This window comes from Narcine bancroftii, chromosome 3 (assembly GCF_036971445.1).
Source record: "Narcine bancroftii isolate sNarBan1 chromosome 3, sNarBan1.hap1, whole genome shotgun sequence".
NCBI lineage: Eukaryota > Metazoa > Chordata > Chondrichthyes > Torpediniformes > Narcinidae > Narcine > Narcine bancroftii.
In genome coordinates, this window is record NC_091471.1 from 80,323,354 (window position 1) to 80,338,873 (window position 15,520).

Genomic DNA, 15,520 nt, shown 5'->3' on the forward strand with positions numbered 1-15,520 from the left:
TTCCCAGTAACTTAAAAGTCTTACCAGGATTGGTTGTGGTCACTGTTCACCAGTTCTTCTGTGTCTGAGGGTCCGGTGAACCCTTTTAATTTGCAATTTTGCATTTAACTTATTTTGTCCCAGCATTTGTGGGATCGGTGTCTCAAAGAAACTCATTGCGTCTTTTCCCTCTATTCCTTCTCTCAGTCCAATGATTCTTACATTGTTACATCTGCTAAAATGTTGTCCATCAGTCCTATCTTTTCTGTGCCCCATATTTTTTGCATTTCTTCCAGTGCCTTCAGTCTGTGTTTTGTTTTGTCCAGCTCAACCTCTGAATGAGTCATTTGTTCATTTAAGTCTTCTGCAACTTCTTTAATTTTCATGACTTTTTCTGATATATCTCTCATTGCTGATTCAATACTTGTAAAATTACTGCATAAAGTTTCCATCATGTTCAGGATGGTGTCTATATCTTGGGCCGACTCCCCAGCTCTGCTGGCTTCAGCTGGTCCCATGGCTCCTGCTGAGTCACTCCTCATCAGGCTTCCACTCGATGTTCCTGGCTGAGCTATTAATTCTTCAGTTTTTGTTCTCAGTTGCCTCGGTCATTTAGCACTTGCTTTATCCATTTTTTGATAATAAAATTCTTTTTTTTTTTAATTTTTTAATACATTTTGTGAAAAGCTCTTTCAAAACAATTCAGTTCATTAGCATGCCCCCCTCCTCCCCCCTCCCCCCGCAACTGGATCCTTGACTTTCTAATTGGAAGACCACAGTCAGTACAAATTGGAAATGTTTCCTCATCATTGATCATCAACACAGGCACATCCCAAGGATGCATACTTAGACCACTGCTCTACTTGTTATACACCCATCACTGTGTGGCCAGGCACAATTATAATGCTATCTACAGTTTGCCAATGACACCACAGTTGTTGGCAGAATCACAAATGGCAATTAGGAAGTGTACGACAACAACCTTGTGGTCAATGTCAGCAAAACCAAGGAGGTGATTGTGGATTTCAGGGCAGGGGGAGTCAGGGGAACATGACCCATTTGTCATCAAGGGTTCAGTAGTGGAGAGGATCAAGAATTTCAAATTCCTGGGTGTAAACATCTCTGAGGATCTGTCCTGGAGCTTCCATATTGATGCAATCACAAAGAAGGCTCACCAGCAGCTATACTTTATGAGGTGCCTGAGGAGGTTCAATATGTTACTGAAGACTCTCTTAAACTTCTACAAGTGTAGGTGTACAGATGGAGAGCATTCTGGCTGGTTGCATCACTGCCTGGAATGCAGGAGCCAACTCTCAGGACAAGAATAAACTCCAGGGGGTTATTAACTCAGGTGACGACACAGGCACCAAACTTCACTCCATCGAGGACATCTGCATGAGGCATTGTCTTAAAAAAGCAGCCTCTATTCTCAAAGACCCTCACCACCCAAACCATGCCCTCTTCCCTCTGCTACCAACAGGAAAAAGGTACAGGAGCCTAAAGATGAGCACTCAACAGCACAAGGACAGACAGCATCTTCCCCACTGCCATCAGATTGTTGAATAATCAATGGACCAAAGACACTGCCTTACTTTTTGTACATTCTTTTTGTTATTATTATTTTCAATAGTAATGTCATAAAATGGTCAAACTATGTATGTTTCCACTGTGACACTGCCGCAAAACACAGAATTTCATGACTTGTTCATGACAATAATTTCTGATTCTGAATTTTTCCATTGTGCTTTGCTGAAGAGCTGAAATGTAAATTTTTGTTGGCATTTCAATGTTTAATTCAATGTAACTAACAAAAAAAAGTAATGTGTGATTAAAAATAATCCAATTCAATGCACTGTAGTTCCTTTGTATTTAAAATATATTTCTACCTTACATTTGCATAGTTCTTTAGAGCGAAGCATTTTTTTTCACAGGTAGTTCTATTCTTCTCACAATGAAGGTGTGATTTCAAAATTTATTGGTTGTGTCAAAATGTGTTATGACAAAGCTGTTAAAAAATTAGCAACTTCATAAACTGAAACCATTTTTCTATGTTTCACTCTATCACTTGTTAATCACATTTCATCCTCTAACAAGCATTTGACTGTTTTTACACAGTGGTGATAGAATGATTAACATGCTGCAATTGGCATACATCGCTTCAATAATTAGTGCTTTAATGGTTCAGGGTGGTAAGTAATAAATAATTATTTTTGCTTCACAGAAAGTGGAATCAATATGAATCATGATATTTATTGTAGGTATTTGCTTGAAGATTATCGGAGGTCATGATGTTAAATCTGGTTCAGGAACTTACATGGCATCCATCCAAAAATCAAATGAACACATTTGTGGAGGAATTCTAATCGAAAAGCATTGGGTTCTGACTTCAGCAAACTGTACAGTGTCAAAGTGAGTACTGGAGCGGTTATTTTGATCTATTCCTGACGATTTTAAAATCAATTATTCAAAAATTTAAGCCGCAGAATGTGCATTTTCCCATTTCCATCCGGTGTTTTCAATTTGTTTTTAAAAGAATTTTCAGAGTTATGCTTGAATGATTTGTACTTTTCAATCTTTAGGATCTATATTAGTACCTGAAAGGACTGCTACACCTTACGGGTGGGTATATGATTTGAGTTTATTTTATCCGGATCCAAGATTATTCTAATACACAAAAAAAACACATTCCACAGTAACTTATTAGTACAGATGAAAAACATTTTTGGATCATAAGGGCATGGATTCAGAAAATTAAATCCAAGATCTGCATCTACATAGTGTCTTATTTCATATTTTGTTGTTTCATGGCCAGTTACATTCTTTTTAAAGCAGTCAATGTGGAACCCAACTTATGCAAGTTTCCACAAACATTAATAACAAGGTAATCTGTTTCATAAATCTTAATGAATAATGATTAAGAACAAGGTATAATCTCTCCACATATCTTTGAATTAATGGTATTGGGTTATTATATCTACCTGAGAAAGCAGATGGTGTCTCACTAAACTTCTAATCTGAAATGTAACACCACAGCCAATTTAGATTTTTATGCATGAGACTCTGCTCTGGGATGTGAATCAAAAATCCTTTGACCTAGAAATTAAAATGCCTGCACTTTGTCAGATAAAGCTGACAATTCAAACTTATTTGTGTGATGCCTGGTTTGCTGGAAGGCTTGTAAAATTGTATGTCTTTGTTTACTTGACAAAAGAGATACATCAACATCTTCAATCACATTTTTTTTCAACAGAACATAAGCAATAGGAGCAGGAGTCAGCCATCTGTCCCATAGAGCCTTCTCTGCTATTTAATAAGATTATGGTTGATCTGACCATGGACTCAGCTCCATTTACCTGCCTTTTCCTCATAACCTTTAATTCCCCTATACTATGTAAAAGTCTATCTAACTGGGTTTAACTATATTTAATGAGATAGCCTCTACTGCTTCCTTTGGCAGAAAATTCTACAGATTCACTACTCCTGGATACGCTGCTTTCCTCCTCATCTCTGTCTTAAATTAATTCCCCTGAATCTTGAGGCTACGTTCCCTCATTTTAGTCTCACCTACCAATGGAAACAACTTCCCTGCCTCTACCTTATCTCTCTTTCATAGCATTTTGTTTCCATAAGATTAACTCTCATTCTTTTGAATTCTAGCAAGTGTAGTCACTGTGACCCAATCTCTCCTGATAGACTTAACCCTTCATCCCCAGAATCAACCTGGCGAACATTATCTGCACCACCTTCAAAGTCAGCCTATCTGTCTCAAGTTGGGAGACCAAAACTTTTCACTGTGTATTTCTTACATTTTCTCTTTTTATTTCTATTTGCTGTATTTTTCTTTACTTATGAGTTGTAAATTAAGTAACTATTGATTAGTCCTTGCTCGAAGTTTGCACTGAGTTCTGTACTATTCAGAATGTACACTTCCAATCCTAGAACAGCAATGTTTTCATATCTTTTCATTCCACTGTTTCATATTGTATCCTCTTTCATGACGTCAGTAAAATTAATGATGTGAAAGTGAATCCAATGTAAGGACAAAGGTGACCTCATCCTCAAAGCATAATTAAGCTAATATCATTAAAACAAAAGAGCATATGAAACAAGGGAAGTCCCTTTCAATCAGAAGTTTTTATTTCATTTTGTGCTCAGTGTTGTGGTAAGTTTGGATGTGGCTGAGAGCAGATCAAATCAGGCATGGTGTGCTCCCTTCCCAATTCCCAATCTTTCAGCCCTTCTTGAGCCATCACAGTAAGCAAATTTAAGACTCCAAGTCCAAATTGATCAAAGTCTGAGGTATCTTCATAAACTGACCATTCACATCTTTTATGAATTAAAAGATTCCAAATATATAGAATCAGTGGACAGTAAACCCAATTTTAAAAAAGGGATAGTTTAAGGGAATGAGCTAGGGCAATTGGATAGGAGGTCAGTTTTGCTGGCACCAATTACAATTAGGTTAACATAGTTAAGGAAAAAGTGAATGAACATGAATTTGGTCAGCCAAATTTACCTGACTAAGATTAGTCTTATCTAAAATGGACTTTTATGCTTCTTGAAATAAATTGTTGTCGGAGCAATGAAAAAAAAATCAAAGATTTCAAGTCAATTTGAATATTTGCTGTGAATATAATTTTCCAACATTCCTTGGTCATAGGCATAATGGCAGAAAACAGAGAGAGCTAATGTAATAACATTGATTTGAAAAGAAGAAAGGGGTAAGTTTTCATTGGTGCCAGGCGGATCAGTAGAAAATAAATGAAAAGGATAAATAAAGTGGAGAAAATTTCTCCAGTCATGGGAGTCTAGAACCAGAAAAAATAGCATCAGAATGAAAGGACATTCCTTTAGAACAGAAGTGAGAGGACATTTCTTCAACCAGTGGTGTATATGTGGAATTTGTTGCCACAGTTAGCTGTGAAATCCAAATCAGTGATTATATTTAAAGTGGAAGTCGATAGGTTCTTCATTTGTAAGGGTGTTAAGGTTTTGGGGAGAAGGCAGAAAAATGGGGATGAGAGGAAAAATATATCAGCCATGATTAAATGGCAGAGCAGACTCAATGGAGCGAATGGCCTAATTCTTCTCTTACATCCTACTTAGGGTCTTATAAATTTTGAAGGGTGTTTAAATCAACACTTCAAGAAATAACAGATTTGTTAATGGAATGGAATGTTTAACTAATGATTTTAAAAATTGAAGAGGTAACAAGGTCAGTAAATTAAGGTGGAATATTTGATACAGTTTATCTGAATTTTAATAAGTCTTTAAGGCAGTTGATCAATCAAGTAAAAGCCCATGGAATCTAAGAGGAAGCAAAAAAAGCTAACGCAGTGTTTCTCAACCTTTTTCTTTCCACTCACATACTACTTTAAGTATTCCCTAAGCTGTCGGTCCTCTGTGATTAGTAAGGGATTGCTTAAGGTGCTTTGTGGGTGGAAAGAAAAATTTGAAAAACACTGTTTTAATCGTACCTCGTTGACTCATTGTGTGCATGGTTTCATAACTCCAAAGGAAATGGGCCAATGACAATTTTTCTCAAGCAAAATATTTCAGTAACAATTGGGTCCAGAGCAGTGATTCGCATACCACATTAAGTAATCCCTTACTAATCACAGAGCACTGATGACATAGGGATTACTTAAAGTGGTATGTGAGTGGAAAGAAAAAGGTTGTGAACCACTGAGCTAATGGAAGTTTTTTCAATTGAAGAAGTGTAGGCTTCGCTAAGGCAATTCAAAGTTGCTTGTTTTTTTGTATTATACATGAGCAACTTTGACTTTAATGAAAAGTCATCATAAAAGATCTGTCAATAGCACTAAAATCAGCGATGTGGCTGAAATGAAGGAAGTTGTATGTGGCAGGGAAATGTCAGTGGTCTGGATAAGTGTGGCACAACTGCAGCAAAAGAAATCAGTTTGGTTAAGTCCAAAATTCCAGATTTGGGGAGAGTAAGGAAAGCAGGAGACCACATGATAAATAGCAATAGACAAAGAAAGAGAGAATAGAGTGACTGCATGTCAACAGATCTCTGAAGATAATGTGAAAGGTGGATAAATTGTTCAGGAGAATATATTGGCCATGGCACAGAATATAGGAACAAGTGGTAATGCTGGAACCACAAATAACACAAATTGCACTAGACCTAGTGGATTCTGTACAGTTCTGTCACCAACTGGCCTGCAGGAAAAAATAATCTCAAAGGTGTATGTGATGCTATGTATGTACTCTAAAATAAATTTGAATTTAACTATGGGAAATCTGTAAAGCAATAGATATGGAGCAGAGAATATTTGCAAGACACAGTACTGCCAGAATTGAGGTACTATTGTTATGAGATGATATTAATTAGGTCAGTTCTTTCTTGTTTGAAGATTTAATCAAGGTGTACAAAATTTTGAGAGGCCTGAACAATATGAACAGGAAGGACCTATTTAGTTTGACGATTGTGGATAAGCAGCTGATATAAATTTAAGATAATTGGCATTAAAATTATGAGGGTTTTTACCCCCAAAAAATAATGGGGCCTGGAACATTTCCTCGAGTAAGTGGTAATGGCTGAAAATTTCATTAAATTTCAACAATGAGCACATGAAAAGCCAAAATTTAAAAGATTATGGATTGAGAGCTGAGAGGTGAGGTCAATCCAAATAGTTCCATTTATCAACCAACATAGACCTGAAGGACCTCCTACTGTCCCATAAATTTCTAAGACTCTACAAATACAAGGAGCAGCATGGTTAGTGTAGCAGTTAGAGCAATGCTGTTACAGCACCAGTAATCGGGACTGGGGTTCGAATCCTGCGCTATCTATAAGGAATTTGCATGTTCTCCCCATGTCTGCTTGGGTTACCTCCAGGAGCTCTGGTTTCCTCCCACCATTCGAAATGTACTGGGTGTATAGGTTAATTAGGTGTAATTGAGCGGCACAGACTCGTGGACCATGTTACCATGTTATAAGAGAAATTTATCCTCACATCAGTACCAGATAATAGAACATATGTTGAACTTTGGCTACCATTGACTCTCCAACCTGAGGAAACATCAATGCAACATTTATCTGTACTTTCTGCTTCAACTTTCTTTTCTCATTTATTTTTTTCAAGGAATGCACTTACCGTAGTTATTGGAACACATTCTTTGATGAATAGAAGAGGAAAACAGGTATTTAAGGTGATTCAGACTAAAGTGCATCCCAAGTACAACAAAAAGTCAGAACAGAATAGCCTGGCTCTCTTCAAGGTATTCAATGCTCAATATGAATGTATATGCATGCAGTAATGCACAGAGTAAATAAAAAGTCTGAAGCTTATCATTAAAACTCAACCACATGATTGAAACCAAATATCCAGTTTGCACGTAATTTTGTACAGTTGATCAATCGTCTGTTCTGGAATTATCATTGTAAATAGGATATTTTCTGAAAATAACGCAATTGGGAACACAGAATTAATGAATCGCAGTTTCAGACAATGCCCAAGATGTAATTCAGCCTATCTTTCTGTGCTAGATTTTACAGTCAAATCATGCCTCATATTTCCTACCATTGAATTTGCTTTCCTCAGTGTCATGGTTGCTATTTCTGTAAGAAATGAATCACATTCTAAACTGTTCTTTGAATTGCAATTTTGCATGTACAAGCCACAGATCTTCAGTTTGAAGGAGACATTGTATTAACGAGATATAATCGATGATCTAAATTTTTTTTGGATCGACGCTTCACACTCTAGTCAAACAGAGAATTCAGATACTACATACACCATTTCCGATTGTGTTCAAGATCAAATTCACTGCTGATGTAGTACCACGTTTTAAGAAGGAGGGAGAGAGAATACGAGAAATTGTAGACCGGTCAACCTGATGTCGGTGGTGGGGAAGACATTGGAATCCATCATTAAAGGAGAAATAGCAGAACACTTAGGAAGAAATAATAATATCAGTGTTAGTCGGCATGGGTTCCTTAAAGGAAAATCTTCCTTGACTAATCTCCTGGAATTTTTCAAGGAAGTTACAAGGAGGGTGGACTCAGGAGAGCCAGTGGATGTGGTGTACTTGGATTTTCAGAAAGCCTTTGATAAGGTCCCACACAGGAGGCTAGTTAGCAAAATCAAGAAGCATGGTATCAGGGGTAGGGGGCTGTCATGGATAGATAGTTGGTTGAGAAATAGGAAACAAAGGTTTGGGATAAATGGGATAAATGGGTCCTCCTGCCTCCTGGGTGTGATAGTATCCCTGTAACTCCTGTACATCAACCCCTCTGACTCCTGAATGATCTGCAGTTCATCCAACTCTAGCTCCAATTCTTTAACTTGGCTTGCAGGACCAGCAGATGGGACATCTTCTCGCAGATGAAGTTGTCAGGGACACTGCTGGCTTCCCTGATGACCCACATTCTGCAAGAGGAGCATTCCCCTGCCTTGGCTGCCATTCCCACTGTTTATGACTAGAGAACAAAATATATGATATCTAAAACCAGCCCTTGCCTGTGCCTACCTGCTGAATCCTTTTTGTTCCTTGAAAAGAGTGTCCCTTTCTTATTTCAACTCTGACTATTCCTCGCCTCTTACCTGTTCTTGCCGAAGCCTGTTGAGCCAAAGCTTTACCACTCTGAGTCAGCCCACTCCAACAATGTTACACAGTCCCTCACGTTTATCAGGATACTCAACTTCTTTCTCCAAACACCTTGTAGCTCTGCCTCGCCCCTTTTAAATTTTAACTGCTGCCGCTCCTCAGGTCACCTAACCTCCCTTGCTCCAATCAGCTTCTTCCTCCTATCTTTGACATTGAAAGATATTTACCATCCCATTTTCAATATCCAGACATTCAACTAGACCAGTCATGTTAACACTGTGAATACAAAAATGCAGAGGCTGGATATCCTGTGGCCAGTGACAGCTCATGAAACTCTTCAGCCATTCAAATCATAAATGAAGAGTATTATGGAATACCTTCAACTTGTCTGGATGTGTGCAGCTCCAACAATTCTCAAGAAGCCTGACATTGTTCAGGATGATGCAACTAGCTTGACTGTCACCCCATCAAATGTCCTGTTTCCTTGCCCTCTTCCATCAGTGCACAATAGCTATTGTGTCTACTGTCTACAAAGTTCATTGCAGTTCCTCACCCAGGCTATTCTTACGGCAACTCCCTAACACATGATATTTACTCACAAGATGGACAAGTGCTTCATGCCCATGGAAACATGCTTGCCTGCATGTTCCTCTCCAAATCTGATGTTTCTCTGGAAGTGCATTTCTGTTCCTTCATTCTTGCCTTTTCTAAATCCTGCATCAGAAGGATGCTCACCATCACATTTTCAGGGACCATGAGGGATGGGCCATAAGTGTAACCCTCTTATTAGGCACACAGAACCAACAAATAAATAAATAATAGAGTAGTTCAAAAGCTGCAGATGCAGGTATCTTGAACAGATAAAGAATTATTGGAGGTAAACAAGAAAGTCGGCAGATGCTGATTTTGCAGTGCACGTAAGTGCTCGGGAAACTCAGCAGGTCACGCAGCATCCATAGGAAGTAAACAGCGGTGTTTTGGTCCTAGACCCTTCATCAGAAATACGGAAAATCAGGAAAATGCCTGAATATATGTGCTTGAAAGGTAAATGGTTCTTGTCAGGAACCTCATGAAGGTTCTTGTCAGTTTTCAGAGAGAGATTTGTTGCTCGTTGTATTCCTTCTGATCAGCCACTTCAGTGTCTTGGTGAAGAACCCTGTCCCATCAAGGTTTTCCAGATGATAACCTCTTTCTTTCAGGTCACCACAGAGTTCCTTTTTGTTTCCCTTATTTCAAGTGAAATATTATACAGCCAGCCATCTCCTCTTGTATGGACCACAATGGCTTTGAACAGGCTGAACTAAGAACCCACAACCCGTCTTCAAAATGGGGTTTTCCACAAGTTTGCCAGCTTGTCCTGTTCCAGTCCCAGCTGCTGCTGCTGAACTGTAGAACTCAGTTCTACAGTTCTCTCTCACTCAGAGAAAACCACATGACCCTCATAGAACAGCACAGCACTCTGCACTCAGACAGACTACGGCACCAGACCTAATCTTCAAATCCGTTCATCTGTTGCTTTCCAAAACAATAATCCATTATGCCACAGCATGTCCAATTAGCAGCTACTTGTGAAGTCCTTACAGGCATTCTTCAAAGTTTTTACAAAGGCTCTCAGAGCCTGGACTGTCTGATTTGAGAAGGGCTCCGACATTTTAAGTGAGGTCTGTGTTAAAGTGTTTGTTTCTTTTTGTGACCTACACTAAAAAACTTGCCACTATTTATCTCCTTTTGAACATATCTATATATAATATAAAATATAACATAATCTGTCACACAATCATTTTACATATTCTCTTTGACATGAAAACCTTAATTTAATATCACATGTTTTCTCTTTTCTTAAAGCTGGATAAAGCTGCAAAACTAAATAAGTCCGTCAAGATTATGTCATTACCAAAATCAACGAAAGATATCAAACCTGGGAAAAAATGCAAGGTTCTTGGATGGGGACAAACCACTGTTTATGATGATGATCCCTCAGACACTCTGCAAGAAAGAACTGTAACTATCATAGATCGGAAAACCTGCAACACTGAAAAGTACTTCAATAGAGATCCTGTTGTTACCGATGATATGCTCTGTGCTGGTGAAAAACCTGGGGATCAAGCTAAAATGTGCAGGGTAAGTTATAAAGTTCATGCAAACTTTGCGTGATAAGAATGTTACGTCCGTAACTGATATTAAAAAGGGTAATATAGTTGAACAGTTCTGTAATTTTCTTTACTTTTTTGTACTTCTGGTGATCCCACTCTTCTTCATGGACTGGAAGATGATTTCCAGGCCCTAGTCACAGATAGTGATTTGTTTCATAGTATTGATCTAAGCTCAGGCTTTGATGCAAATCACAATTGTGAACTAAAAACTTCTTTCAGATGAGGCATAATTTTCTTTCCTGTTGTTTTTTTCAAAAGACTAACCGATAATCTGTCAGGAAACAAAATTGTATTTAATTTTTAATTTAATTTAGACATTCAGCTCCGTAACAGGCCCTTTCCCATAAGCCCGTAACAGAACCCATGCTGCCCAATTATACCCAATTGACCTACAACCCCCTGTACATTTTGAACAGTGATAGGAAACTAGAGCACCCAGAGGAAACCCACACAGACATGGGGAGAATGCAAGACAGACAGCACCGGATTTGAACTCCGATCAGTGGCGCTGTAACAGTGTTGTGATAAATGCTACACAAACCTTCACTTGCATCGGTCGTACATTAAAATTAAAAATTTTTGAATTTAAAATTTTGACATCTTTATTGTCCTATTCTTTTTTTTTTTAAATGTAATTTAATTTCACATATACATTAAAACTTATGCATAAATGTTCTTGTTCAAAAACATTAAAAATTAATACATAGTGATTGTTTAAAAATTTATCCCCCTTCCTCCACCTCCCCCCCAACAGCCTGATAGAATAGAAAAAAAGGAAGAAAAAGAGAACATCTGGATATTATTTTAAATAAAAACTTACTAAAACTATCAAATGTATCTTGTTTATCCAGTTTGTTAATGAATTAAAGTAACAGCCACAGAGTGTGGTTTATTGGATAAAAGAGATTGAAATTTGGGATATTGCAGCTCATGATTTTGGAAGATGATACAGGTACACAATCCTTCATCCGGTCATCTAAAACCCCGAAAGCTCCAAAATCCGGCAAGTGGGGAGATAGGCGGCAGCGCAAGTCGGGCGGGTGAGGGGTCAGACCTCCATTGTCAGTCAGATGGGAGAGAGACCAGCAGAGCAAGTCAGGCGGGCGGGGGGGAGACTGGCAGTGTGAGTCAGGCGGCCGAGGAGGGGAGACCAGCAGTGCAAGTTGGGTGGGCAAGGGGGGGTGAGGAGAAATGGCAGGGTGACTGGAAGAGGGTGGGGGTGGATGCAGCAGCTCAATTCGGGTGGGCTTAAATCCGGAAAAATCCAAAATTCAAAATGCACTGTCCCCCAAGGGATCCGGATAAAGAATTGTGTACCTGTACTTTGAAATTAGGATATATTAGAATAAGCAAAGTGTTGTCCATATTTTGATTCAAAGATAAATTTAATTGTGAATTTTGTTTGGAAAAAAGGCTTGTAAAATTTGTCTTAAGAATTACAACTTAATTTAAAGCAAGAGGCATCTACACTGTAATAATAGAATATTCCAGAAGACCATGAAAACCTGCCTGTGAATTGCTAAAGATAATCTTTATTACTTGGAACAGTATACTGGAGGACAGGTGAAAGAGTTAATCAAAAGTTGCCAATATATGAATCCAGAACAAGGTTTTAAAAAGGCAAAAGAATTATTGCTTCATCATTATGTTGATGTGATAGTACAGATCTATCACCAATGTATATAGTGTATATAGTTACAGTATCTAGACTGTGTTTACAGCGATTGGCTGAGAGCTTAGCCACGCCTACTGTCTGGGCCTTAAAGGGTTGTGTCCCTAGCCAGGTCGGATCATTCCGGACTGGTCGGCCACCTGTGAAGAGCTCCTGTCTTTTGCTAATAAAAGCCTTGGTTTGGATCAACAAGTCTTTGATTCTTTCGACGAGCTCTACAGTTGATGAACATAAAATCGCAAGGGCCACATAGTCAAGATTCTTTCTTGGTCAGCAATAAAATCAGAGAACGCAAAGGCTTTACAAGCACATGCACTCTTTCTGAGAGGGAGGTCGTGTACATTCTTGCTAATTTGTCGATTATTGTCAATAAATTTCCTTATAAGCTGAGGGATTTATGGAGAACCAAGGATGCAGAGCTTAAGATTCTTCCTGGAAGGGATGCCACTTTTGATAATGTTGCACAATTTTTGGAATGTGCATGTTAACACTGGAAATATTAATTAATAGTTGGTGATGATGAGGAACTTGATACCCTACTATTCATCAGGGGATCCCTGTTACTGTGTAATGGCCAAGTTCTAAGTAGAGCCCTTTTGAACTACTGATTCCAATAAATTACTGGGTATATTCATGAAGTAGCTAAATTGAGACGTGTTGCCCTTTGTTACTATGTTGCTACCTATCCTATGTATAGTCTAATTTATTTCTCCGTTTTATCACAGGGAGATGCAGGTGGACCAATATTATGCAAAAGTAAATTTCAGAAAAGGAAGTCATTAAGTGGCATTGCTATCTTTGGAAAGGGTTGTGATTTAAAGGACAAACCCGGTATTTATACACGTTTAACTAATATATACCTCCAATGGATAAAGAAGACAATCAAATCCAAAACCAATGACATTGAAATTGAGCAAAAATGAGAAGAAACCAGAGACCAGTAGGTGGGAAAAATAATTGTCTGTGCATGGATAGAGTCATTTCTGAAATATAACCAATGACTACATATTAAACATTTACATTTTTATAAGGAAGTGGTGTATAAGTCACTCAGCAGTCAATATTCAAGCTCCAACCAGCCTACTATATCCCCGTTTGCTGCATTGGAAAGTATCAAATTTGGTTTTCTCATATACCAGAGGATTTCATAAATGAGTAAAAGTTATAAAATTATGAACAGCATAAATAGGATGGAAGGTCAGAGTCTTTTTTTCCCAAGGGAGTCGAGAATTAAAGGAGGGGGAAAGGGAGTTTATAGGAGATATGAGGGATACGTTTTTTGCACAGAGGGTGATGAAAATTTGAATTGAGTTTCCAGAGGAACTGATAAAGTGAGAGCATTTGCTGGACTATTGGACCAGCACTTTGATAACAATGGCATGGAGGGGTTTTGCTCTAATGCATGCATGGATTTACATTGATGGGTATCATGGTCAGCCTGAATGAGGTGGCCTGATAGGGCCCATTTCTATGTTCTACAATTCTGTGATTCATAGCAAATATGTATTTACAGAATCCAGGAAGTAAAAGTGTGGGCAGTGCAGGAAAGAGCTGATGAGGTAGAAGATCAGTCACAATCTATTTGAAAGACAGATAGAATAAGATTGATCCCTAACCTCATCACGTGAGGCAGAATGACTTTTTCCTGCTTCTCACATAGAGACACATAGGGTGTCTCTCCATTTCTGAGAAAGTTGGCTGGTGAGAGCCTGAAAACTGATTATTCAATGACTGAATTTATAGGCCGACATTTTATGGAAATGTTAAATGTTTATTATGTAGTTACATAACAATGTTATTTTCAATACAATTCTGCATCTTGACGCCATTTAAGACTGTTTGTAATCACTGCAATATAGCTTGGTGAAAAAGAAAAATCTTGCTAAATGAGCCATCATTGTTACTTTCATGTTTAGAAATTGCAACTGAATTTACCAGAAATAAAGACCGACCAAATCTATTGATTAACTTACTGTGTTTTGTGTGCATCTCAAGGTAAAGTTTAAGCATTGAAAACACATTGATGGAGGTTGTTTGATGGACAGACCATTAGACATACACAATAAAGCAAGTATAACACAAAAATACAGAAGTGTGTCATTTCAGAGAGTGATCAGTTGGTTTGGAGCAAATGCACCTAACTCTCTAATGAAAAAAAGAAAAACTAACAAAAAAAAACTGAGCAGTTTATTCTGAGGGTTACATATATTTTGTAATTTTTGGTTCCAACCATAAATCAAAAAAAAGGTAAAACTATATCTCATCTGGAAGAGTAAATACATCTAATCACATTAGAAAGATTTACATCATATGGAAATAAGACATAAAAGGTCATCATGTATCTTTAAATTTCATCGATGAATCAAATACATGATATTTAATTCTTTCTAAGTTTAGGCAAGACATAATATGAGAAAACCATTAAAACACTTAGGGTTTAAAAATTGGATTGTAAACATGAGTTCATCCTGCCAATTTGGCAGGTTTTCTACCCATGTACAGGCCAATTGATGGGTAGAATTTTTTTTAAACTGCGCGGGATTGAAAACTACCTAGGAGGTGGATTGCCAACCCGTGTAGACGTACCCTGTAGCTGCTACTGCTCAATTTGTAATCGATAGAGGGTTGTCTGGGTTGAAGATGATGTTAATGACACATTGCCGGGAGCTTCAAGTGTGGAAAGTGAGCAGCTCAGGTTAGGTCGCTGTGATAATCAGCATGTGTTCATAAAGTGAATATAGATCTGTTTGTGTACAAGGGCAATGTTTGCACATTTATGTATTTGAGTGTTTATTATAAGAGATAGATGTCCGCTTTGCATTTCCCCATTACTCAGTCTTACCCTTTAAATGTGTAGCAGCGGATCTGCATATGTTTACGGGACATTAGTCTGAAACCTGCGCCATGTAATCTTTGTGAAATGGAAACTCCCAAGCCACTTTAAAATTTCAATTTTAAAAATGTTTTTATTTTGCTTTTGCCCATTTATATTGCATCTGCCACAATGTGTTTGCACACCTTTTTAAGGTCCAATTTTCGACTTGGGGCAGCATGGCCTGCCATATTTTTCAATAAAGTTTCATTGTGTGTGCATAGCCGACCAGATTCTTACATAGTGGACACAAAAGCTTCACAGATAGTA

At 38.0% G+C, this 15,520-nt stretch overlaps 1 protein-coding gene across 2 annotated transcripts; it reads left to right on the forward strand.

Annotated features, from left to right (window-relative positions):
• Nucleotides 1–2,035: 2,035 nt before the first annotated feature.
• LOC138757292 (granzyme K-like) lies at nucleotides 2,036–14,338 on the forward strand. 2 transcript variants are annotated; one of them, XM_069924350.1, is made up of 5 exons: nucleotides 2,036–2,168; nucleotides 2,238–2,388; nucleotides 7,089–7,224; nucleotides 10,399–10,674; nucleotides 13,104–14,338. In XM_069924350.1, the coding sequence occupies exons 1-5, from the start codon at nucleotides 2,105–2,107 to the stop codon at nucleotides 13,299–13,301; spliced, it is 825 nt and encodes a 274-aa protein (XP_069780451.1). In that variant the 5' UTR covers nucleotides 2,036–2,104; the 3' UTR covers nucleotides 13,302–14,338. The 2 variants fall into 2 exon arrangements, with proteins under 2 accessions (XP_069780451.1, XP_069780452.1); XM_069924351.1 differs by having other exon boundaries at nucleotides 2,085–2,168; nucleotides 2,252–2,388.
• Nucleotides 14,339–15,520: the final 1,182 nt, after the last annotated feature.

Bases quoted from the DNA above. Each gene is read 5' to 3' on its own strand.
- LOC138757292 (XM_069924350.1), top strand. From the start codon at position 2,105: ATGATTAACATGCTGCAATTGGCATACATCGCTTCAATAATTAGTGCT. The intron at 2,169-2,237 runs GTAAGTAATAAA...TATTTATTGTAG, and splicing joins TGCTTTAATGGTTCAGGGTG to GTATTTGCTTGAAGATTATC. The intron at 10,675-13,103 runs GTAAGTTATAAA...GTTTTATCACAG, and splicing joins ATCAAGCTAAAATGTGCAGG to GGAGATGCAGGTGGACCAAT.